At 43.7% G+C, this 27247-nt stretch overlaps 1 protein-coding gene across 2 annotated transcripts in view; it reads left to right on the forward strand.

Moving 5' to 3' along the window:
• Positions 1–27247, forward strand: part of ARHGEF11 (Rho guanine nucleotide exchange factor 11) — a 1046032-nt gene that overhangs the window by 450958 nt on the left and 567827 nt on the right. For both annotated transcript variants that reach the window (XM_086945337.1, XM_086945338.1), the window contains exons 16-19: positions 6520–6616; positions 13799–13921; positions 14980–15003; positions 20684–20828. In XM_086945337.1, coding sequence (XP_086801463.1) covers positions 6520–6616; positions 13799–13921; positions 14980–15003; positions 20684–20828 — 389 coding nt within the window. The remainder of the gene's footprint in view (positions 1–6519; positions 6617–13798; positions 13922–14979; positions 15004–20683; positions 20829–27247) is intronic.

Below are 27247 nucleotides of genomic sequence, written 5' to 3' on the forward strand. Positions count from 1 at the left end.
ATGGGCATTCCAACTATCACACTCAAGAATGCTTTTAAAGATGCCATCTAATCTTGCAACTGACTCCATGTATAAGGCTATGCTAATCGGGGCTAATCTAACATCGGATAGTTTTATGTTTAAATTTGGATGTCAGAAATATTTCAAAAACATTAAATTAAAAATCGTACAATCATGGGCAAAAATCTGGCAAACATCAGAAAGAAACTGGGTCTCTCATATTATTCCAACTACGCCCCCATTTGGGATTCACCAGGATTGCCACTTTGTCTGAGGGATAGTCTTTCCACCATAATTGAACAAACAGGTATTATAAGATGGGGTCAACTACTCAAAGAAGGCAGCCTTATAACCTGGGATGAGTTATACGAACTGGTTGGTGTAGGGCTGTCAAGATTTAAATATATTCAACTAAATAGTTGGGTGAGATCTTAGATTCGTACTGATGCGAACCTAGGGAAAACAAGCTTAACAGAACAAAAGTTGGTGGAAAGAGCTATGGGGGGAAAGGAGGTAACTACCTGGTATTGGCAGTTGTTGGAGGAAATTGATGGGGAATTTCAACTCCCAGACGATCTATGGAGAACGGCAATTGGTACCTCATGTGTGGAAAGATGGCAAAACTCTTTTTCTCTACTATACAAAACAGTAAAGCCTTCATGGCTAAGACGAAACCATCTATTCTCTATACATCGTGCATATATAACCCCACTAAAACTATCTAAATTCTTACTAAATAAAAAATGCTTTCCTCCTTATATGAAACATCTAAAATGGACCTTAAAAGAACAACTATTAAGAGGCATATGGCTTTTTGGAACCTTTTGATTAACTGGAGATAAACCCTTTTTTTTTTTTTCCCCCCCCGGGTCCAATGATTATGCCTCTTATACTCCTGGACCAGGGTCAGTCAAGTCGTGTTAAAGGTCCTACAGGTTGAAAGATACCTAGATTGAGTAAAAAAACATCTATAATTCTTCTTATGGGACATCTCTACTACCAATATATCAAATCACGTCTACAAACCGTGCAAGGTGGTTGGTATGCTCCTTATTGAAGAAAAGGCAAATGAGGACAAAAAAAAAAATATATATATATATATATTTTAGCAGCTGCCTTTCTTTTTCTGTCATGGTCTTTGGAGTGACAGGATATGATAGCAACAATAGAAGAAACCTACCATATGCCTATTTGGAGGCTATTTAATGTCTACATTACTCAAGATTGACAATGAATTTAATGAAAAGAGTAAGACCAGTTGCTCAGCCCTTTATAACTTTGCTGCTTTTGCCTGTACAAATTTCGAGTTCTAGACATGAGCGATCAGTATTTACTCTATGTTGCTGAGAAAATTTGCATGCAAGTGCCACCCCTTCATGCTGACAGTTCTTTTCTTTCTGCGTTTCCCAGCATGTGTCCTGACCTCCTCTTTCACTTTTGTTGGTCCTCAATCGATTTTCAAACAAAATCTACTGTTCATGGGTATAATGTCCCTCCTAAAACTACAAGCTTTAAACTATGGCCTGACTGCCGAAAACAGTCACTGATCCGTATGAGAGATCTCTTTGGTTTTTGAGCTTATGCCATGACTCTTAGTGCCCCCTCATGCACCTTGAGGCAATCCAGGACTGCAAAGTTGTGCATCGCAAAGCACACGAAGAATTCATGGCCTTGCGTAAGTTCTGCGTTCCATGCAAGATAAGGGCCTGGATCTGCTCCTGTGAAAAATCTTCACGATCCAAGACCTTGGGTTAGTCGAAATCCAAGCAGAAACAGAAGGCGAAGTGGAACTCTATTCCCAACTCGCCAATCTAAAGAGAAGTTGTGAGGGCATTAAGCTGCCAGTCAATATCGCTCCCACTTTCCATTTGAGCTGATTGTGTAGCCAAATTCCAATGCGTCCCATGTTCCCTGGACCATCAGCTATACCACAACAGGTCATGGTCTTTAAGTTGCTACTTATGTTTGGCCCTCTTCTGGCACACCTTTTGGCCCCAAGGAAACGCAGAAGCCCTCCGTAGGATCCATCCTTGGTGTCATCCAAATCCCTTGGATCTCTCTCTGGTTCAGCACTGGCTCCTGTGCAGAATTCAACACCAACTCAGAAACCCACACAAGTCCTCTTCCATTGGCACCGATGATGGCAAATGCTGTTGTCCTACCTCAAAGCTGCGTCAGCTCTAGCAAGGTTGTGTTCTGAATCTGCTAAAGTACAGATTCTTATGGACAAAACCACCTACACGAGCACTTGAATAAACAAGGCAAAGTAGTTGTCAAAAGGATTTATACCTCTGTTCATGAAGCAATTTGCGGGCCGTTTTAATGCCAGGGGCAGACAAGCTCATCGGCAGTGCTTGGCAGATTTTGAATGGTGTCTGTATTTCGAGGTAGCATAGGGCATCTTCTGACAGAGAGTGCAACCCTGGCTAGATCCTTTCACCACCATCGAGAATGTGCAGAATCAAAACTTTTGCGCTTTGGCATTTCTGTGAAAACTTAGGGAATGCATTCCAGTTGGAGTGAAACACAGAAATCTTGTACGACATTTACTGCCCCTACTTCTCCAACCCCTGGGTCTGAAGTAGATCAGGAACAACCAGGACCAAGTAATCCGTGTGGCTTCGGATTGAGCTAGGAGATTGTTGTACTTGGAACTTCTCGTTATGAGGATCTGTTGTCTGATCAGGCTATGACTTCGGGAGGATCTTACGTCGCAGTAGCATGGCAGGGTTCTGCACCCAAACCTGCAAGTTTCACACCTCCATATGTGGAGATTGAGCGGAGGCAGTGGACTGTGTTTTATCTGCAACCCGAGGTTGTGGATGTCATTCTTGCTGCCAGGCATCCATGTATAAAGCTCATTTGTGCTGGGACAAATTGGTCTCCTGGTGTGGAGTCTTTAAGACAGACAACTTATAAGCCAAACTGTCAGATGTTTTGTTTATTTTGAGCACTATTATAGGTTCTTTGCCTGCCCTTTCGGTGTTTTTGCATTTGGCGGTCCAACCGTCCTTGATTAAATCACCTGTTGTGATGTGGTTTATTAAATGTTTCACACACATATGCTCTCAACACAGTTTGTGATGCCACAGTGAGACCTTAACTTGGTTTTGACTTTCTTCATATGTACTGCTATTTGAGTCAGTGCAAGCAGCCTGTTGTGTCTTCTGACTTTAAAAATTGTCTTCCTCATTGGAATCACTTTATCTTGTTTTGTGACTGTCTTGGTGCCACTGCCCTACACCACCTTTTTTCTAGACACACTGGTGTTGAGGACTTGGGCTGGGTTCTTACCGAAAGCCATGGGTCCTTTCTACATTAGGTGATAGATCAGTCTTACAGCAACCTTTGCCCGGCCTCAGCCCTCGCAAGAGGAGGAGTGACTCCCTCTGTTGGACCCCAAAACAGCTTTAATATTTTACTTAGATCCTACAAAGGACCATCGAGTCAAGAATAAGCTTTTTGTGGGGTTCCATGGGGAGAAGAAAGGAAAGGCTTTGCTAAAAAAGACTTTGTCGAGTTTCATAAGGGCTGATAGCCATTCCATCAGGACTAACGCTGCCACCATTGCATTGCCACACAGAGTGCCTGTCCTTGACATCTGCACCATACTGCATTGACAGCTAGATCGGACAGTAAGTGCATCTTGCCCGTTCGGTCCAGGATGATTTTGCGGTTTGAGCCTCCACGTTTTTGAGGTACTGCTTTGGTATCTATTCTAAAGGTGAGAAGTCTGCAGTTAGAAGTATCCGTCAGAACACTTTACTTTTACTTAACTATTATAACCCTCTTTCTGATGGACACCTATGATGGACACCTATTCTAGCCGCAAATTTATCTCTGCCCTCACTCCTCCCTGGTCTGTGGAGTGGCCTCCTTTTACCATCTAAAAAGGTCCCAAATTAGAGATCTGCACACTCGTGCTGACATTTCTTTTGGGTTCTGCATCTGAGGATGTGAAAGAGTACAGCAAGGAATTGACATCTACTATCAGATGTGGTGCTTATTTGCAGCTCTGCTCTGTCACTTATGAAGCAGAACGAAGCCGACACGAAGGCACACTATACATTCTGACAGTTTGTGGGAGCACTGCTATGAAAAAGTTTCGGATCCCGTCTGGCGCCTGGGAAAATATTGTAAAGGTAAGGTATCTTCTGTTCAATACATTATCCAGCAGAGTGCCGATTAATTAAGGCAAGTAACTTTTTATTGATATTTATGGTATTGCCATTTGTCTCTCTCCGTAGGAATCTGATGCCCATATATCCTAATGGTAGAGAAACAGCCTTTAAAGAGACTGTAACTCACTTTGATGAAATGGACACCATAGGTGCCATGGTACTACTTCACACATTATCTCAAAATAAAACGGCTTATAGTAATTATTTTATTACTTTTTTGGTGAAAAGATTTGTGTTGTGAGAAAGAGGGCTTCGAAATGCAAGATCACCATCTAAAAGGTCCTAATCAGGGTCAGGTACAGAACAGCACACTGCTTGATTCCCTCATGAAGATTACCCCTGATCAGGGAGAGGGTTATTTTAAGTTAGATGAGCAGGTTGGCCCCATTGAAAGGCTACAGACCAGTTTGTTATATGAACAAAAGATGTTTCCAATCGAATGTCCTAACAACAATTAAATTAACTATACTATTTTCAGTGGAAATCTTTCACCCCATTACTTATTTAAATCATTGCATGTTAATTGTTCTCAGTTTTGTATTTTCACTGTGGTGGCCTTTGCCCCATGAAGCTTATAATTTTCCATTGTGTACGAAATTATCAGCACTCAATGGTGTGTACTTATTTTTTGCCCAGAGTGATGAATTACTGTTGACTTCAGCTTTTACTTGGCAATATTTTGACATTCGCTCAGAATGCATACATTATTGGAGCCCTTCCCTTAGTCTTATAAAAAAGAGCCTGACCTTTTCTTATTGTTCTGCAAACTGAACTCACCCATTAGACTTTTAGCGCAATCAGGGATCCTGCAGCCGTAATGGTCTTCAGGATTTTGGTCTGCCTTTCTACTAATCCTGTAATCTTTTCCCTCCTTGGAGAATTTAGAGTTGGTGTTTAACCCAGAAGGAAAGACCGAATAATGGCATTCACATATAGGAAAACAGAAGTTGTCATTCATGTTTACCAAACATTAGCAGTCTTCTGTGCACTGTAAACAGCTGACATCTTGAACTTTGGAAGTTCAGAAATTAATTGGGATCTTTTTACTTCTTTGAAGTTGCAGTAGAGCCCCTCTCCATTTCAAAGAATGTACTGCCACTATGCTGATAATGGCCAATAGCAACTGAACATGTTTCCGAAGACTCTTTTCGCAAACCTGTGTTGTGCTGGAGGTATTTGTGCAAGCTCCATTGTACGTCAGTTAACTTTGATTATGGGTGGCTGACACATGTCGAAATGTAATGAAATAAAAGGAGTCTGCCTCTATATAGAATGTCATGGATACAAATCTCTAAGCAAGAGAAGTCTTAGTAGCCTCTCAGTACTAGCATAGGAGGAATTGGGTGTCATAGTTCTTTTGTTCTTCAGTGCCAGCATCCCGTTAGCTGATGAAAGCTACCGCTTCTCATGGGTGAAAGGACCATAGGAGTGAGTCGGATGAAGCAATTTGGAGCTTAAAGAGGTCTCTGTTGCAACTGTCAATGTTTTTTTGGCCATGGGCCAGATCATCAGACTGCAGCACCAGCAACAATTATGGAACTGGAGATAAACAATAAAAACCAACCCATCCACCTGATAGAAAATTGAAGAACAGAATCCAGATGATATATCCAGGTAGAATCCTGGTACATTAGGAGATAGTAGTTGCACTCTGGCATACATGAAAAGTAATGCTAATGGACAGCTGACCAACAAATAAAGATGTGAAGCCATGCAGAGCTTTACATCTTTAACACATGACTTTAAATGTTCTTGGTATCTGTTGCTATGCTTTGAAGTTCACAAAGTGTTGATCACCTCTGAAGCAGCCATCTTTAGCACTAACTGAATTGAACAACTCATAACAGTCTGCGTAATAGCACTTTTGATGAGTCAATGTTTTCATATGGCAAAGTAAGGAACATAAAATTCGACACTTATTGAATCTAACGGATGCACATTCCCATGTACTCATCACATATTCCATAAAAGCGAATAACACCCTGACTGCAATGATATCCCCAGGTGCCCAAAAGCGCTGCTATGACAGGTTATGCACTGTAAAGATGCTAATTAATTAGGCATGCACCAGGTTTTGGAGGGAAGGGTGCTTTTGTGGGGTTGAGGATACCACTTTGTCGATCAAGCAAAAAACAAAGAGGCTAAACACTGTGAATGATATATCGTTCTACTTTTGTTCCCAGTAATTGTAAATTATTTTCCTTCTCTTTAATGCTTGTTTTAGTATTTCGTTCAACCTGTTTAGCACATGTATATGTTGTCCTACCCACAGGAACATCACGCCCTTAAATATTCATACTTGTTGTTCTCTTGTTATTTTTGCCATCCTTGGCCCTAGAGTCTAAAATGCGCAATTCCGAAGATGTACGGGGTGTTTTCTCAGAAGCTCAGGAATCTGTGTTGCCAGAGATTCAAGAACAGATACAGGACTATAGGTAATCAGTTGTATACTTTTAATACTTTTTGTACTATTAATCACATATGTTCTGGTGCATGCTGTGCATGTTGCTTGTTAACAATTATTGAATATATATATATATTTCCTGTAAATTCCAACTATGAATTTGAGCTACAAAATAAAAAGACAGACAATATTTGATTTACAAAGAAAACTTTGAATCCATCAATTTGGAAATGATTTACTAAAGTAAATGTTAATATGGTAGAAGTATTTTCTTGTTTACTGTATCTAACTATTGTAATCAAAATATACAGTAGTCTTCTTCACAGTCTGCACTTTTGCTTATAACCAACCAATAGATTATTGTATTCATACACTGACTAATCTAAAATACATCTATACAACGATTGAAATTCAGAGATGGATTGCATTTGAATTTTCTACTCAGATGTTAATTGATACATAGTGAAAGGGTAGAGGAAAATTAATCTTCTGGTGAGATCCTGCCAGGATAATCTCTAAGGCTTTTTCTGAGAGTTTGAAGTTATGAGACGTTTATTTTCGTCTAGTACTGTGACACTGCTCCAACATGGGTTTGCCTAGCACAAGTAACAGAGGTGCATAAAGTCTAGCCTTACTTCCATCTTGGGTTAACTCGGCCCAGAGAATGTAGCACAAATCAGACAGTAGTTTCTTGTTCCTGTAAATAGGCATCCATTTTTCTGTCAATTATTTTGGGCTCTGTTGGATTGTGGCATCTTGCATCAAGAAAATGTGCATGGCTCTTTGATTATGATCACATCAGTGAAGCCAGAAGCTTGCTCCTACCTGATATCATGGATACTTGAGGCTTGAACGACATCCTGTAACAACGGACCAGAGAAGGTTCTACTTCTGTAGTAGGGGATCTCTGTGTATAATCTAGTGAATAGTCCCGCTCATGTGCAGGGACCCCGCTGAAATGCGAAGTCGACTAGCAAATCTACCATCAGAGATTTGGTATTTCCAAGTGTGATCCTTGTTACCAGGGAATTTGATGATCTGCAGACAAGGCACATAGGACCAATGACAAAAATAGCCACTTGTAAGGTTATAAACATTTCATGTGTGTTTTTTAAGCTGGTGCATTTTAAGGTTTTTTGTCACAACAAATGTTATTGTTTTTTCTGCCACAATATGGTTACAGGGGCCAAGTCATAAGTGTACATATCAATGTATATAAACATGGCATTTACATCAGCAGCTATAAACATCATACACTGGAAATGTTTTGCAACAAACAAACTAAGTGTGCAATGTCCTAGGTATGCTCCCCAGCATATGCCCTCCAGCACCCCAATGTCCCGAACATATTATTGGTCACACGTCTATTTGAGGAGCCGCCATCACCTTTCTGGAGGCATGTACGGGGATTGTTTCTGCAGAGGCCACTGGTTCCAGAGGTAGACCTCGATACTCCGCCCATCTGTGCCAAATCCTGGGGTGTTTTTGTAGTCGTCCCCTGGCCAGGAACATTGGTAACTCCAGACCCATGCAGAAGTCCATGCCTCGTTTCCATATACCCAGTAGAAGAGAGGAGTTAGCCTTCCACAGTCTGGTGATGTCCCTCTTTGCAAGGGTAAGTCCCAGAAACGATATGTGTTGTTTATACCTATTGTCCCTGATTTCGTCTGTGATATGTAAGAGATTCAATTTAGGGGACATGGGAAGTTCCCAGGCAAGTACCTCAGATAGGCATGTCACAACTCCCACCAAAACTTTGTAAGGGTACTACAAGACGTTACAGTGTGAAGAAAGGTACTCTCGCCAATGCCACAGCCACAGCATAAACAGGTAAATGAGGCCCCCTGGGTGATTCGCCAGAGCCTTTGTCACATGTAATATACTCGATGTACATACTTGTATTGTTAAGTCACACTCTGGAGGAAATGGCTGCACCCCATGGGGATTCCAGTGCCTCTGTCCAGTCATCATCATCTATTGATCTGAGGTCGCTCTGCCAGGCCATACGAAGAATGCCTAATGTAATGTTACTATTGGAGATAAGGGACTGATATATTTTAGTGATCTTGTAATCCTGAGGTCGCCCATAAGCAGTTTGCCTTCTAGTGGGTGGAATTCCGGGAGAGCCTCTAGGTTTTTAAGATATGGGGAGAGAGCATGGCAAAATTGTAGATATTTGTTAAACTGGTTACATGGCATGGCAAATTTGCTATGAAGCTCTTGAAAGGATTTAAGGATCAGACCATGCATGATCTCCCCTAGTAAGAATATGCTAATATTATCCCAGCCTTGGAACCCGGACAGAGTATTCAATTGCAGTAGGAAACCATGGTGTCAGACCGGGGTCTCCGGTGTGAGACAGCCCCACCACTTCATCCGCTGTAGTGATTGTCTCCACACCTGAATCATCACTTGTGCTGCCTACAACAGGGTCTGAGGTGTCAACCAGCTATAACCAGCGCTCGGTATCGTTTTTGTGCAGATTTAATTTATTTATTTAATTATTTAATTGTCTTTCTCTGTATTGTACTCGCCGCTCGCTAGTACTTGCCTGCTGATACTATATTGAGGTCCTTCTGCGCACTACTGCTGATTTATCAGAAAAGAGACGATTGTAGAGTGCATTTTCAGTGTTTACCTACTTTGTAGCTGTGTTTACCCTCGGCAGCCCGTGGCTCCTCCCAGATCCCGCCTCCCAGCCGCCCCTCCCACCCACAAGCACAGCTAACGCGTCACGGCCTCCCACCATTTGTGACCGAGTGGACACTGTCCTGTCCGGTTGCTCCCCTCGCCCTCTGCCTCCCCCAGACGCTGCATTCACTGCTGGCTGCATTCGCTCCTGCCTACCTGCCTGCCTGCTGCTTAAGCGCACTCAGCGCTCGGTATCGTTTTTGTGCAGATTTAATTTATTTATTTAATTATTTAATTGTCTTTCTCTGTATTGTACTCGGCGCTCGCTAGTACTTGCCTGCTGATACTATATTGAGGTCCTTCTGCGCACTACTGCTGATTTATCAGAAAAGAGACGATTGTGGAGTGCATTTTCAGTGTTTACCTACTTTGTAGCTGTTTACCCTCGGCAGCCCGTGGCTCCTCCCAGATCCCCCCTCCCAGCCGCCCCTCCCACCCACAAGCACAGCTAACGCGTCACGGCCTCCCACCATTTGTGACCGAGTGGACACTGTCCTGTCCGGTTGCTCCCCTCGCCCTCTGCCTCCCCCAGACGCTGCATTCACTGCTGGCTGCATTAGCTCCTGCCTACCTGCCTGCCTGCCTGCTGCTTAAGCGCACTCAGCGCTCGGTATCGTTTTTGTGCAGATTTAATTTATTTATTTAATTATTTAATTGTCTTTCTCTGTATTGTACTCGGCGCTCGCTAGTACTTGCCTGCTGATACTATATTGAGGTCCTTCTGCGCACTACTGCTGATTTATCAGAAAAGAGACGATTGTAGAGTGCATTTTCAGTGTTTACCTACTTTGTAGCTGTGTTTACCCTCGGCAGCCCGTGGCTCCTCCCAGATCCCGCCTCCCAGCCGCCCCTCCCACGCTCCACCCCCTCCACCATCCATTTATGGCCAATGCCCCCACGCGCAGCGTCCAGGCGCTACGGCCACGCCGAAGGTGCGCCAAAGGTAAGCCCGTCTACGCCCGTCCGCGCCCAGCGCCAGACCCCCTGCCCCTCGCGCTGCCCAGCCCTCCCGCATTACCTACGATGCCGCCACCCTCCTAGCCCTTAACCCCGGTCGCGCCCCCAACTGCGTCCAAGCCGCTCCTGGACACACCCATGGACCTTTCTCTTGCTACTCCTGCAAATTCAGCGGCACCGACAACATCTCCGCTACGACCACACCACAGATTCCCGACCCCAACCACCTACAATGCATCCTTCTCAACACCCGATCGGTCCACAGACACGCCATTGACCTATGGAATCTACTAGACACCATCTCTCCAGACGTCGCCTTCCTAACAGAAACATGGATGAACGCTTCCTCCGCCCCAGACATCACCATTGCCATCCCTGAAGATTATAAGATCACACGCAAGGACCGTCCCGGCCACACAGGAGGAGGAATCGCTATCGTCCATAAAAAATCAATCCACATCTCAACCAGCTCTGACGTCAACCTCGCCAACTCTGAACACCTTCACTTCCAGATCCACATCAACCCCAAGACCACACTCAGAGGCACCCTCCCCTACAGACCACCAGGACCCCGCGCAAAATTCAGTGAAGACATCACGGACTTCATCACTCCACACGCGCTCCCCTCCAAAGATTACATCCTTCTGGGAGACCTCAACTTTCACCTTGAAAAGAACAACGACCGCAACACCACCACCCTCTTGGACAACCTCGCCAACCTCGGACTTAAACAACTGGTCACTTCCCCCACCCACATCGCAGGTCACACACTCGACCCCATCTTCACCTCCAGCAATCATGTCTCCTTCAGCCACACTACGAATCTCCTCTGGACTGACCACAGCTGCGTTCACTTCACCTACAACAAGCCGAAACCCACCAACCACCTCCAACCAACTCTGCAAAGAAACTGGAACAAAATCACCATCGACCAGATCTCCTCATCGCTCCTTCTAAACACCCCAGCCCACTCTTCTAACCCAGACCAAGCCGCCGCCAACTTCACCCTATGGTTATCCAACACCGCCGACATCCTAGCACCACTGAAAAAGCGTCAAAGCAAACCTGGCAGCAAGAAGGCCTCATGGTTCAACGATGATCTTAAGAAGTCCAAGAAACTATGCCGCTCCCTTGAGAAGGCCTGGAAAAAAGACCCAACCACTAGCACCAAGGACGCCTTCAAAAACGCCACCCACACACACCACCAACTAATCCGAAAGGCCAAGAAAACAGCATTCCAGGATCGACTAGACAACAACGCCCACAACAGCAAGGAACTTTTCAACATCGTCAAGGAATTTACCAACCCCTCGGCCAACTCCAACGACATCACCCCCTCTCAAACCCTCTGCGACTCCCTGGCTTTATTCTTCCACAACAAAATTGCAGACATCCACAACAGCTTCGACAACCAACCCGGAGATCAACCCACCCAACCATATGCTGAACATTCTCCCCCCTTGAACACCCTCAACGACTGGAACCCAATCTCCACTGAGGACACCATCCGCCTGATGAACTCCATCCACTCAGGATCCCCCACAGACCCATGTCCTCACCACATCTTCAACAAAGCAGACTCCGCCATAGCACCGCACCTCCGAGACATCATCAACTGCTCCTTCAACTCCGCAACCTTCCCGGAGAGCTGGAAACACGCTGAACTCACCGCCCTTCTGAAAAAACCCACAGCGGACCCCACCAAACTCAAAAATTACCGCCCCATATCGCTCCTTCCTTTCCCGGCCAAAGTCATCGAGAAAGCTGTCAACAACCAACTCGCCGCTTTCCTCGAAGCCAACAAATCCCTCGACTCCTCACAATCTGGCTTCCGAGCAAAACACAGCACTGAGACCGCCCTCATCGCAGCAACAGACGACATTCGAACTCTACTGGACAATGGAGACACAGTCACCCTCATCCTCCTCGACCTCTCTGCAGCCTTCGACACAGTCTGCCACAGCACCCTTTTACAACGCCTCAGAAACATCGGAATACAAGGAAAAGCACTTGAATGGATCACCTCGTTCCTCACCGGAAGAACCCAGAGAGTCCGCCTTCCACCATTCAAGTCCGAGGCCACTGAAGTCATCTGTGGCGTACCACAAGGATCCTCACTCAGTCCCACCCTCTTCAATGTATACATGAGCCCCCTTGCGGCCATCGCTCGCCAACACAATCTCAACATCATCTCCTACGCGGATGACACTCAACTGATCCTTTCTCTCACCAATGACCCCAGCACCGCCAAAACCAACCTACACGAAGGAATGAAAGAAGTTGCCGAATGGATGAAACACAGCTGTCTGAAACTGAACTCAGATAAAACAGAAGTCCTCATCTTAGGTACATCCCCCTCTGCATGGGACGACTCTTGGTGGCCGGAAGCCCTTGGAAAAGCACCCATCCCGACAGACCACGCACGGAACCTAGGCGTTATCCTGGATTCTTCACTTTCAATGAACAGACAAGTCAGCGCCGTATCCTCATCCTGCTTCAACATTCTTCGCATGCTCAAAAAAACATTTCGCTGGATCCCCACCGAAACCAGAAAAACAGTCACCCATGCTCTGGTCACGAGCCGACTGGACTACGGAAACACCCTCTACGCAGGTACTACCGCTAAAATCCAGAAGAAACTCCAACGAATCCAAAACGCCTCAGCCAGGATCATATTAGACATCCCGCGTAACGAACACATCTCTGGCCACCTGAAAGACCTCCACTGGCTACCCGTCAATAAGAGGATCACTTTCCGACTGCTAACCCACGCACACAAATCACTCTACGACATCGGACCAGAATGCCTCAACTCACGACTGTCCTTCTACACCCCCTCCCGCCAACTACGTTCTTCCAGCCAAGCCCTCGCCACTGTACCCCACATCAACAAGACCACCATGGGAGGAAGATCCTTCTCATACCTGGCAGCTAAAACATGGAACTCACTCCCCACTTACCTTCGCCTTACCCAGAACCACCTAGCATTCAGAAAGCAACTTAAAACGTGGATATTTGACAAGTAATCCTCCTCCCCTCCCTAAGCGCCTTGAGACCCTCTGGGTATGTAGTGCGCTATATAAATTCTTTGACTTGACTTGACTAAAGATATTAGTAAAGGGAGTTATCACCCATCGTTCCACCATGTAGGCTGGGTTGTCCCTGGTGAAGGACTACCAGCCATTAAGCTATATAAGTGCGAAGCTGCATAATAGGACGGGATGTCTGCAGCTGCAATGCCGCTGCCGTAGGTGGATTGATAACTGGTATGTATGGCCACCCGGGCCTAGCAACCAGAAGGAACGTATTCTCTTTCAGAAGTTTGAGCTTCACTTAATTCCGACCATTTCAAAACAGATTTGTTACATGTCTGAACTTGAGTTTAAAGTGCTTCTTAGGCCCCTGTATTTGAAGGGGGGGCAGCTTTTTAATAGTTTACAACTGTATTATTTAGTTTTTGTCATGCTATTATCCTCCTTTGCAAGTCAAAATAATGCTGTGCCATTAGTTATTTTCGATTAATTGTTTTGCCAGTATTCCTGATCTTTGTTTGTTTGCCTTATAGGACAAAGCGGACAATGGGTTTGGGAAGTTTATATGGTGAGAATGACCTCCTGGATTTAGATGCTGATCCCCATAAGGAGCGTCAAATTGCAGAGAAACAGATGTTGCAGCTTGACGAGATAATGTGAGTCCAGAGACGTTTTTAGATAGTTTTAAACAACTAACTCTAATGCTTCTCTTAATTATTGAAGCTAATCAGTGTAATGGGTACATCTTAAAACAAGCATTGGCAAAGCCTATAAGTTTAGCCTTTGTGACCTATCGGTTTTGCCAATGGTTTTTAGCCATGGTGCACTACGACAGTGATGCGCTGCAGATGGGCTGAAGTTAAGGGGGATAAAAAGCTTTAAACATCCACTTTTTTTCTTTTTGCTTACCGGTCCAGGTTGTATTGGCAACTTAAAAGAAAATAAAGCGTTCAATAGAGCTTTTTTTTGTGTGCCGGGAACCCACCACTATCTTGAAAGTAGTCATCACTGTGTTTTAAAAGGGGCATTCTCCTATGTCAGTTGTACTTTGAAGTTTGAAAAAAAAAGGCAGTTGGGAACACAAAAGGTTTTCGAAGAAATCTCTTCTGGTACAAGTCAGTCATTCAAAGCATGCATTGCTTTTTGGTTGGTAGGAGTGTAGATTAACAATACAGAATGTAGGACTGGATTGAAGAATTAATCAAATGTTTGATAGACCTAGACTAATCTTCTTCTACAAACACTAATTGTAATGGGAGACAATTCCCTTGGCGGTAAATAGTGACTCAGATGTATGTGTGCCTCAGTGTCTATTTCCTGTAGTGTATTTATCATTTTAAATTGGGGTGATAGTTTATACGACATACACAGAGGCGTAATAAACATTGAGGGTCCCATGCCCCCCCCCGCGCAAACTCCCCGCAAAGTACACAGAGGGGGCTCCTCCTCCCTGGTCATCAGCTACCACTTTTGCTGAGGGGGGCCCCCTACACCACGTGAGCTGTGGGGCATTTGTTACGCCCCTGGACACATACACACCCCAATGCTAGTTAACTTAAGTAGACATTACATTTATTACCCTAGAGAAGCTGTATGCAAAAGCCTAAAGAAAGTTAGGATTTAAGAATAAAATAAGATAGTACCAACATCTAGAATGTTCTTCTTTTTAGAAAGCTGTTAATCTTGTTTAAATCCCTCTTTTCGTTCTTTGCAGGTCGAAGTATGAGGAAGACAGAAGGTAAGTGATTTATTTGTAGCTCTATAGGGATAAATAGCTGCATATGAGCATGAATTAGGGGATGGCTTATGGAGGAGTTTTCATTATCCCATTTTTCTAATTGCTTTAAATAATTCTGGGCTACATATACTAACCTATTATCAAGTCACAATGTTCTGACTCACAAAATAGAGCATTTCTGCCAACAAAATGTTTTTCTAATGTATGAATCCCATTTTAGAAGTTAACTTTTATCAATGCCAATTTTCAATTTGGAAGAGCAGTATTGTAGGCATCACTTTCAAATTGTGAATAGGTATCTTATGTATCAACGGTATGCAACCAGACACAAACCATTGTAAAATTATTGATCCCCAAGGTGGGGTGGTAACACATTAGCCGAAGAGAAAGGAACCCCTTGGCACCCCTTCCCCTATGTGAATAGAGGACGTTTCTGGTGGAGTAGGCAAAGGTCCAGCCAGAGGTCCAGTTTCTCAGATGGAAACATTTTATATTTGGTATCTATGTGACTGTGGGCCAGATGTACTATCATACTGGTAGAAATTTGCAATACGTATTTTTGTGAACCCTTTTATGTAATAATAGGTCAGTTCACAAAATTTCAAATAGGACTGTCGCAATCTGACCTCCAAATTAGTATTCCTAATGTAGGTTGGGAATTTCAACTTGTGGAGATGATATTTAAATTCTGAGTCCATGCCAAATACAAGCCCCTTCTGCGCTTCTCCATGCGAAGACCGCACAGACTGGCACAAAACTCTGCCTAATACGTTATGATTAGAATTTCTGCTAAACTTATTGTATGCTTTGTCTTCCTCTGCCACCTCTTCTACAGCTTCTAAGTTGATGAGCTTACCTCTGAAAGGAGATCTGTTGGAAATGCTGATGTTGGTCTCCCAACGAACAGACTCTCCTTAATCAAACTGGCACTTAAACAAGCATCCTTAGTTGATCTTAAGTGCTGCTCTGAATAATACCTCTCTCATGCTAAACATAAATGCAAGATCTTCTCTCTGAAGTCTGAACACTACTTTGACCCTGTCTATTTTACAAAAACATGACTCCATGAGACCTTTGGTCTGTACTTAGCAACTGCTATTCTGGAAGATTTTCTTTCATGTAAAAGAAGTTAACAAGAAGTGCTTGCCGTGCCCTTTGAATCCTTGTTGCTTATTATCATAGACACTTTTGGGGATTCGGATCTGGACTAGGTGTTGATTGCTCGTTGTTCCCTATTGCCTAATCTCACCTTCCACTTTGCCTTGGTATATCAGTCCCCTCAGGGTCTACAGATGTTTTAGATGATATGATTAACCATGTGAAGGCCTTCTCCCCCTCATGCAGGATGATTTTAATATTTGGCTTGACGATTTTGGCAGCAGAGGAGTTAGAAATCTCTTGTATGCCATGGTATTGTATGGTCTCTCCCAGGACATCAAGGCTGGCTGGCGATATTGTCAATTTAATTTTATCTCCTCCTAGTTTATCAGAAATTAAAGATACTCTCCATTTAATCTGGACAGACCACTATTAGTTCTGTTTGAGAATCTTTTTAAGCATATTCAAAATTGCTGTCTACCTCATCTGTTGAAACAAATCTCATCTCAAGAGCCTAAAGTAAGCTTGATGCAAACCAAGCTTCTGAAGTGTGTAACAGGCACTGGGAGACTGTAGACCCTGCTATTAGTCCAGATTACCAATATAACTATCATTTTCTTCTTCAGTCAGTCAAAATACTTTATTGCGATAACTTATTATCATACAAAGACAAAGGCAAATATATACATAAAGTTACAAACGACAAATACGTTAAGAACAGTTAAAAAACATTTTAGTATTAACATTTTAAAAAACCAACGTACACCATGTTACATTTTGTAACTATAAAATTAATACAAAGTGCAAAGTGCTAAAGTGCAAGGTGTTGAAAGTGCAAAGAAGGTTTAAGAATTACTAAGTATGTCCCCATCTGAATGTTTAAGAAAGGGCAACTACTAGCCCTGTTACAGTGCTTTCTAAAAATTCTTGGCCAATGGTCACCAGCAGACAGACTAACTAGTGTGCAGGTCTATACTACAAAGGGAGGTAGACACGTTTTTAAGTCTGATATTCCTGCTTCTTATAGCTCGCACCAGGAAACTAGCCACATGAAACATAATCCTGGGAGTTTGTAACATTTGCAAATACATAAGAGCAGGTCTGACTAAAATAAATCCTGCTTCCTTGAGTATAGGTACAAGAAACAATCTCCGAGCTTCATTGTAATAACTACAGAACATTATAAAGTGCATAGTACTTTGCTCAGAGAAATGATCGCAAGAACAGGGCGGTGCCTTTTCAGGGGTACTCCAAACGGGGTAAAAACCCAAGTTCTTTAGTAATTCCTGGTTCCTTCAAGAGTTATGTGCTGTATGGGAAGATTTTGATTAATCAAATAACCATCCACTTATATTGCACAGGACTAATGTAAATTTATCTCAGTGCATTTTTTATTCCAGTTTAGATACATAATATTGTATGTACATAATTAGCCATCAAATAAAGTCAGCTCCTGAAAACATGTTCAGTAACTTGGTTGTATAATTTTTAGGTCTCATCTATAGACAGGGCATGCGCTGTCTATGGCGAGACACATTGTCTGCTTATAGTGGGCTTAGAGCCTGCCCGTAGCTTACCATTCATTTGTTGGCTGTTTTGTCACTCTCGTTTGCTCGCATCTTAGTAGTTGGCTTCTGTGGCTTAACTTCCTCTTTTTGTGTTTGCCATTCCCTTGGAGCATAACTGAAGTACTTTTGTCCTTCCACTGCTCGTGTCTTGAGAGCTGTTTTTTTTGCTTATGCATTCTTTGAGAGTACACATGTTTTCAGGCTCTCTCTCTCTTGTCCTTCTCTCGCCCCTGTGCTCCTTGTCGCAATCTGCTCTTGTCTCCCATCCATGCTCATGTTGTCTTCTCTCACCCCTGTGCTTCATTGCCACCTCTTCTAGTTTGTCTGTGTGCTTCTGTGCCACCCCCAGGTTACGCTGTATTTCTGTGACTTCCCCGCTCTCCACCATGTTGATCTCTGATCTTGTCCATTCACATGCTTCTGCCCCTTCAGCTCAATGTTGCTGCCCTCCTCCCGACCCCCTTAAAATTTATTTTTCAAAAAGCATAATTACTCACCCACTTTATTTTGTAGGTGTGCATATGCATGTTTAACGCATGAACGCACCTAAAAGAAAACACGATCCAGTGGCTGCATAATTGTGCTAATTTGTTATTCTTTTTTCCCCTCTGTGCTGGACAGCATCTGCTTTGATGCTGTACAGCATGAAGAAAATACTTTGGGAGAGCAAATAGGTCTCTAAATGAGGCCTAGTGCCTTTTTTCAGTGTTTGTTATTGATGTATTGTAGGTGGTATGCAGAATGCACCCCCTCTGATATGACACCCAATTATTTATAGGGTTTCCAAAGTTGGAGGTCAGCTGAGTGCCATGTTTGCCTCTCTAAATACACCAGATCTATTTACCTGCAGGTGCAACAAAGTGAGATGCTACTACTACAAGCAGAGAAGAAACATTTGCATAGGGAGGGTCGGTTAGCCAGGGAAAGCAGCATGAACTATTTTAAAACTGCACTTCATTGAGGGAAGAACCATTTCCCGTCCCCAAACAGCCAAGGAGCTTGTTCCCTTAAGTTGTGCTTTATCAATTGATTGAACATTTTTATTTTGATCTCCAGGATCATAAAGCAACATACAATATGTAAAAAAAACTATAAATGCATTCCCTTATAATATACTTAGACAGCACAATCAATTCCTTTCCCATACTGCCCCTTAGTAGGACCTAATGTGTCTTCTAAACTTACATCAATTTCAAAAACAGTTATAAAGATATTATAAAGTGCAATACTAGGCAAGAACATGTTACCATCAAATACAAACAAGTTCATTAAAATACATACATAAGACATATTACTGTTAAAAAATATGAAAGTTTTGACAGGCCAATTTTATAACGTTGAAAATGCTAACCCTTTCTTTATCCAGATTGTTCTTTGCAAGCAGACACACTCTTCTAAATAGATAAAACAGGGACTCTGTAATTTGTCAATAGCAAACACTATAACTTGTATGTGTCCGTGCTAAATATTCTAACGGCCTCCAGGTACTTTCTTGTTCTCAGGGGACCTACAAGTGGGTGATATTTATTTATTTCTTTGAGTTGCATACACTGGACAAAAGAATAAATGTGTGTTAAAGTCTCCGGGGCTCCCATGCAATCTGGGCATAAATCATATTTAACAACTTTATCTGTCCACTTAATACAAACACCTTTGTTGGTTCCGCTTTACCTTCCTCCTCCTCTTTCATTAAAAAATACCAAGGGGCACAATATGATAGTGTAACGTGAAATACCCCGCCATATGATGGCAGGGAGTACTGCGGCGGACGTAAAGTCCGTCCACCGCTTGTCTGCGTGTCGGCAATCGGTTCGATTGCCGGCCGGGTGGTGCTGGGGCAGCAATATGGTGGCAGTGTCCACTAGGCACCGGCAGCCATATTATGATGTGGGTTTCATTCAGCCCATTCCATGGTAGCAGAAGTGCTGGCGGGGATTGGCTTTGGGGGCCCGTTACGGGGAAGTGAGGGGTTGCACTTGGGGGGTACCCATGGTACCCCCCTGCAGTTCCCTGCACCAAGTGGCAGGCACCCGTGGAGCCTGACACGTAGCCAGAGAAATGCCAGCATGCCCTTTTACCATTGCGGACGGTGCTGCAGCCAGCAGCACCGTCCGCAATGGTAAAACGCCAGGATGCTCCCGAAAGTATGGCGGGCGCATCCTAATTGGGCCGGTGGGACCGCCGTACGTCTGGCAGTCGGTCCCATTACCGTTATGGTGGCGGGCGGACATAATGAGCCCCTTAGTGTTTGTAGTGCTAGTTCTGAAATGCCTAATTAATAAGAGTTAGAACTTTTCAGACACAAGAGTAGCCTGTTACTCTGTGTTAATCATATATAAAAATACAATGGTTCACCAGAAACTTACTCATCTGAATTGAAGGCTAATACTAACCAACATTCCATTTTGCAGATACAAATATGCATATATTGATTCCAAATATCTACAATGACAACAGTTGTGCAGTGCTCAAAGTTGAATACTTTGTGAAAAAGTGAAACAAAGTGTGTAGTGTATGTACACATGGGAATGAGTCATAAAATTGGCCTCAAGGATCAGAAGGCTGCAACGATTATTTTGGATATTCTACCATTGTATTCTAGAATCTTATTAATTGTTGTCAATACGTTGCTTTCTGCTGTAGATTGTTAGTTTGAGTCTTGCAATGACCTTTTGCTCAGAATACATTTTGTTTAAAGGAATTGGTACTTCCCTAATTCGTAAAGATGAAGAACAACTGGTTTATGTCTTTACTTGGGCCTTACAAAATTGTTTGTTAAAACGCTGGAGTCGATAACACGGACTAGAAAGGAATGCTGTCAAAGGAACATTTTACCAAAGTCAACGGCTGATACACAAGCGAAGATTGGCTCTGCATCACTCAATGGAATTTCCAGTGCATGTACCTAAATTACATTTCACCTAACAAGAGTTATGTACTTTTGCTGATTGGTAAGTGCCTGAGCTTGTCTTCCTAGAAAGCTTAAAATTCTAAATTGTTTGTGTTTCTGGCAGTTCACACATGGCCTTTGCTTTGGGCACCTACATGACTTATGTGGGTATCAGAGCGAGAGATTCCCGTCCTGCCAGTGTCTCGGAGAAGTCTCCTGCCTTGCCAGACAAAGACAAGTGGCTTCCGTTTTTCCCCAAATCAAAAAAGGTGAGGCTGCATGACTTGACCAGTTCTTATTTTTCTTTTTTTTAAAATAATGTTTGGTCACAGTGGTGGTTTTATCTGATCACAATTGTTCAATGTTACTACTCAAAAATCATCACAAATTCGAGGTTCCTGAATTTTTATCTTACATCTCCATAAAATAGAATGTGTCCTTGCACATGAGCTGGTGCCTAGTGTAACTATCTGTATACAATAAGGCTGCAGGGAAACTTCCCCGTACCTGAAGGGTTGAGAGAATCCTATGTCAGAGTATGACCTCCCATGTCAAAACATTAATCCACAAAAAAATACTCCAATGGACCAGCATGTGGTCAATAGAACAGATGTCTAACTGTAAAAAAGAGGGAAGTATCTAGCGTAAGGATACACCTAACTCAACCTGAAGGGGAGGATGGAAAACACTTTTTGTTTAGTTACCCTCAGACACCCTAGTGGTGTCATGCTTCATCATCGGGTCACCCCGACTCGTACAGGTCGGGGTGGGCTCAACCACAGTGTTGGGAGCTCTTATGATAAGTGAAAAACAGAGGGATTAAAGATTAAAAAACCTCAGGCAGACCCCTGGTTTCCCTTTATTCTTGGGTCTGTCAGGGTTGTTAAAAAAATCTTACAAATTGGGTCAATGGGAGTAGTATGGTCCTATGACCCTAGTGCCAACATGTTTCAGTCCTGGGTAGGCCGTGTAGGTCCTGGACTTTCTTCAGGGCAAAGGTCATCCAGAGTGCAGAGATGGGAGTCAATATTCCTGTCAGTGAACAAAGGGCAGAGTAGATGCTCCTCATGTGTATTTAACAGATAATTTACCATTTATGTGTTATCCTCCATCTGTGAAATATAAAAAGACAAAGAGAGACAACACACAACATTATAAATGCATATTTTAGTATTTCTGTTATGCTCATTCCCATTTTGGTGCATGATAGAGACCAAACATAAAAAATGCCAGGAGTATGTGCAAATCCATGTTCTCAATGTCATCCCCTTTGTGCCATTCACATCTTTATCTTTAACATAAGTATTCTATGTGACAGATTGTTGTGTGGTGGCGATTTTACTCAGTGAGTTTTTTCGCGGCCTTTTGTCTCCATATTATGAGTCGATCGACTCCTGGTGCAGTAGGGATGCCGGGCTTCAAGACATATGGGGACTGTCATCACATGTTGTTGTTGCAGGGATTCTGCTCCTACACAGAACTGTGCACAGAGACTTGGGACCTTAGTGAAGCAGGGTGTGCCAAAACTCACCTTAGTACCCAACCTCCCCTACCAGACTAGCATCAGTTTCACATTGGCTCTTCATCCTATAGCAAAAATACCAATGATTAGACAACCCAGAACATGCGACTTAGGTTACCTCAGCCAATGTGAAAAACAAGAACACTCTTTCATTATACTCTAATACCAGTGCAAAACAGGGAGTAAAAAGAGACACAAGCAAGTTTGAAATATTTATTTCTAACGCTGTGTTCTCATGCGCAGCACCTTAGCTAATACAAGCAGAAATATTATTAGAAACAAGATTGTCAGCATATTTACTATTCCATAAAATACAAAGGCAGAAAGCATGTTATAATGCTAAACGGAAACAGGTTAACTAAATACCTATATGTTCGAGGCATGTGGGCTGCTGAATTCATATCTGTGCATAGATCGCCGCCTAGTGTTGGGTCCGGATGATTTCACATTGTTGTCCTGGAAGAGTCTTCGAAGTATCACGAGATAGGTGGCTCCTCCCCTGGACTACAGTGCCCATGGGCATCCTCTCCATCCTCAGATTGTTTTTTTCCGCCATTGGGTTCAGATGTACTTTCGTAACTAGGAGTTCGGAATCGATTAGAAGTTTCTGAAGGCCTTCAGGGTTGTCGATATTGTTATTCGATCGGAGCCGACAACTTTATTCCTGTTGTTTTATACTCAGGACGTCGAATCGGGCCACGTAGCCTTTTCGTCACCAAGGGACCGATTGGTCCATGGAACGAAGTCCATTGAAAAGATGCCCCAACTGTAACTCTAAATACCCACACATAGATAAACACCCGGTGTGTAACAAGTGTTTATCTCCAGAACACAATGAAGCCGACTGCTTAGCTTGTGCTCAATTTCGATCGAAAAAGACACTTCCGGTTCGACGAGCAGCGAGGCAGACAATGCAGAAGTCAGCGCCTGAGCCAGAGAATATCTTTGAGGACGACGAAGAGGTCGTCTAAGCTGAGGACTCAGATCAGCAGTCGGAACAGGGGTCAGAACATGACTCCAACTACTACATCGACGACGAAGACCTCGTCGAGGTAGGGGACGACGATCCAGGCATCGGAGCCGTCGAGGACGACTCCGGCGAGGACACTGGGCCAACCGTGAGTACGGAGCCCAATACATTTACTGGTACGCTTCCGGAGGCTCAGGTCGAGGCATCGCCGGAAGGCCTTAGCCAAGATCATGACATCGATTCTATAGCCCCGCAATTAAGCCCGGCTAAGAATATAACACAAGAGCCATCGGTGCAACATTACCAAAGCTTGGTAAAATCAAAACCAAAAGTGATGGAACCAAAACAGAAACCAAAACTAATAGACTTCACAGTCTTCGGACCGAGAAGTGTGGATCCATCGGAGTCGACCAAAAAGAAAAAGGTTGTCGACCCGGCTGGGTTGCATACAAGGGTTGTCGAGCCGAGAGCCAGTACACCCATGTCCACGTTTAAGCTAAAGGCCGTCGAACCAACAAGATCGATGTCGACACCAAGCAACACAAACAAAGGACTCGTACAGAAGACGGTTGTCGAAACGAAACAAAGTCGACAAACCAAGGCCGGGGCACACAAAGACACTCGAACCGAAGGCAAAGATCAAACCGAAAGGGTCCGTCGAGCCGAGGCAGCAAAACATCGCTCCGAAGCAGCAAGCTCCGAAGACGACACAAGGCCAAAAAGTGGTTATCGAACAACTGAGAACAGTCGGTTCGATAACAATTACGGCTCCAAAAAAGTTCATACAGAATAAAAAGACTGTTGAAACACAGAAGTCTCTCGAACCAATCAAATTCGGACTTCCGACACACGTGAGGCCAAGAGCGGTCGAACCTAAAACCAGATTCGAACCGACACAAACAAAAAAGGCAATATCGGGGTGTAAAGGGGAGTCAGTAATGGGCTGGACACGAGGTTTGGGCAAAGCGGGTTTTATTTTCATGTACAGTTTCTTTTTTCGTAAAGTCAGTCTTTCTTTGGCGAACTCTGCTGGGTCCGTGGTGCCTACTGGGTCAGCCGCATATCCAAGGACCGTCTTGCCCGGGGTCGGGGCTTTTCGAGGGAGGCAATTCTCACTATGACCGGAAAGAGAAAAAACAAGGAAAGGACCAATTACTTTCTGTCCTCGTTCTTATACTTGGGGACACAGGGGAAGTGAGGGACACCTTTAGTGCTTAGCCTTGCCGACTTAGTGAAACGTAGTGAGGAAAGGGTATTTACACATTCTAGATTGATCACAACTGCTGAGCACTTGGCTCAGCTACTTATCTACACCATCTTGTGATAGAATGCCTGCCTATTTTGTATCATTTTTACTTTTAACTATATTCTGATCATGTTTGATGCACGGAATACTACCTCATATGTGAAAGAATGTCTGCCTACTATTGCAATCCACTCCTAGCTTTACTCTGAATACTCGTAATGCATTGTTATAATTCCCCTCCCCCACAACGCGGCCACTCCCAATCCCATCTCCCATCCTAAGCTATTTCATTGCATCTCATATACAGGTTGGCTTTGTAGCCACTTTTGTATCATTCATACTATGTGTTCTTACTGTATTACCTGTTCTGACTATGCTCCCCCTTGTACTTCCTATGTAAAGCGCTCTGATATCCGCAAGGATCTTGTTCGCGCTATATAAAACTTTCAAAATAAATAAATAAATAAATACAGGGTTCAGGGGGGTGCGGGTTCACTAGAAGCTGAGGGTATTGTACGCGGGAACAGTCCCCTTCTCCCCACCCAGCTCGTAAACTTGTCCCGTACCTGTCGGAGCTACACTCCTCCCTCGGGAGTGTGGCATGGCGCAACGCGGTCCCGTTGGCCTCCTGGCACGTCTGCTTCAGTCCGTAGTACGTCTGCTTCTTCCTGGGGCACGTCTGCTTCTCGTCCTGGCTCGGCGTCCAAAGCTCCGTGGTCTCGCCGGTTCGTCTTCCTCGACTCCTCCGTCCTGCTCTCTCCTCCTCCGGTGATGTCACACACCTCTACCTGGACATCCGGCTTCTTAACCAATCCTGTGAAGTACACATCATTGTGGGAGGGGCCATCGTCCGAGACACATGGCCATTTAAAGGGGCCGGTCTGCTTTTCTTCCGCAAGTGCGTGCCACGAGCACTGTTCGTCCTGTGGGGAAGGATGAAGGGAATCAGTACATGTCCACCAGTCCATGTCCTTGCCGTCCCCCTGTACACTGGTCAACTCGGGCACCTCGTTACACGGGGGAAAGAGCTAAAGCACCTGAAGAGCAGGAGCCGTCAACAGATGAACAGTCAAAACTGTATGTTGACCCCGATACTGGCAAAGTTACACTATTAAAAAGGAAACCAGACACTTACTCTGAATCCTATAACATACCACTCAAAAAGAAAAGAGACACTTCTACATCTCCAATTCTCTTTGAGCCTATCAGACCATATGTGCAAGAGACTTATACATATTCTCCCACACGCACTGATGAGTATGGGGAGTGTGAGGATAATGAACTGTACAATTATCCGGTGGACAATGACCAGGACATCCAAAATTAACCATGGTCTGACCATGTAGATCCTGGAGACTCTCAGCCAATTCCAGACAATACTGCATACCCTGTTAAGACTTCGCCTACAGAGGACACAGCTGCTTTCAATTCATTGATCGAAAGAGCAGCATACAATCACCATGTGGAGATGCATGCAGATCCCATTGACGAAGACTTCCTCTTTGACACTTTCAACACTTCGGAGAAAACAGTCAAAACATTGCCAATGTTAAAAGGGGTGCTTAAACATGCAGGGGACATATTTAAAGAATCAACCAGGGCACGGGTCATTAACCCCAGAATAGAGAGAAAATATAGGCCAGCACCAGTGGACCCTACATACATTAAGGGACAGCTGCCTTTAGACTCTTTGGTAGTATCCAATGCACGTAAACGTGCTAATTCGATAACTTCTGGCGAGGCTCCGCCTCCAGTCAAGGAATTTAAGATTTTTGAGGCTTCAGGCAAAAGGGTAGCTGCTCAAGCAGCTAACATATGGAGAATTTCAAATACAGAAGCCCTGTTGGCCAGGTATGTGTCAGGCGCCCCACAAGACTCACCTGGGCTTGCCAGTGCTTTAAATGGAAAAAAATAAGTGTAGGTACTCACCAAATTGAGATATGGACTAGGGGGCGGAGTTTGGGGCGGGGCTATGGGGTGGGGCTACTGAAAATGCTAAGGGACCCGGCCAGAGGCACACATTTAATTTGAGAGAGATTCAATTGATGAGCAGATGTGCAGAATTATACTGAGATGCAAAACATGCATTCAGCTGAATGCAAATTTGCTTCTAATCTAGCCTGAGAAGAATTTGATTACGTTTCACTACATAGACCAAAAATCTTCACAGCAGCTAAGTCTACTCACAAAACCCAGAAAAAGTGAGGAAAGCAGATTAAACCGGAGTAATTGTCCTTTTACAGGGTCGCCCCTTAGACTGCAGTGTCTCTGCCTTCTCAGAAGAAAAAGAGTGGATGCCAAAAATAATCCTGTTGGGCTACAGCACTCGGTTTTCACAATCTCCGGGCAAATCACATGGGAATTTTGGGGACCAAAGAGATGCAGCACCTTGGCCAAATTATCAGTGAAGCTTCTTCTACTGAAAAAGTTCACAAAAACGAAGTACAAAATTTAGGCCAATAAAATACTACTTTAGAAAATCCAAAAGACTTTGGTTTAAAATGCTAGGTTATTTCCTAGATCAGGTGGCCTTGTGAGTTCTAGAGCTTTAATGTACAGACAGCCAACTCATGGTCTTAGAGAACTTAGGATATTCTGTGGTCGGAGAAAGACAATTCACAAAGTGCTCTGTAGTAGGGTTTGATCATTATTGAGGTAAAGTGGTTAGTTTCTCTTCAACTAGAGAATTAGGCTTTACGATCAATTACCCAACAAATAACAAAACATTTGCTTAAGGCAACGCACTTGACCCACAAATGAAGCAAACCTATTTGCTGGTTCACTCACAGAGAATTATTGCTGTTCTTCTGAACACAACCTCTTTTCCCACAAAGCAAACTTCACTCTTAATTTCATCTCAGAGTATTTCTTACTGAAAAAAAAATGTTGCTTCTGGTTGTAATGCCCCCTGCACCCTTTACATTGAACGAACATGACAAAAGACAATGTC

Source organism: Lissotriton vulgaris, chromosome 12, assembly GCF_964263255.1.
Source record: "Lissotriton vulgaris chromosome 12, aLisVul1.2, whole genome shotgun sequence".
In the NCBI taxonomy this organism is placed as follows: domain Eukaryota; kingdom Metazoa; phylum Chordata; class Amphibia; order Caudata; family Salamandridae; genus Lissotriton; species Lissotriton vulgaris.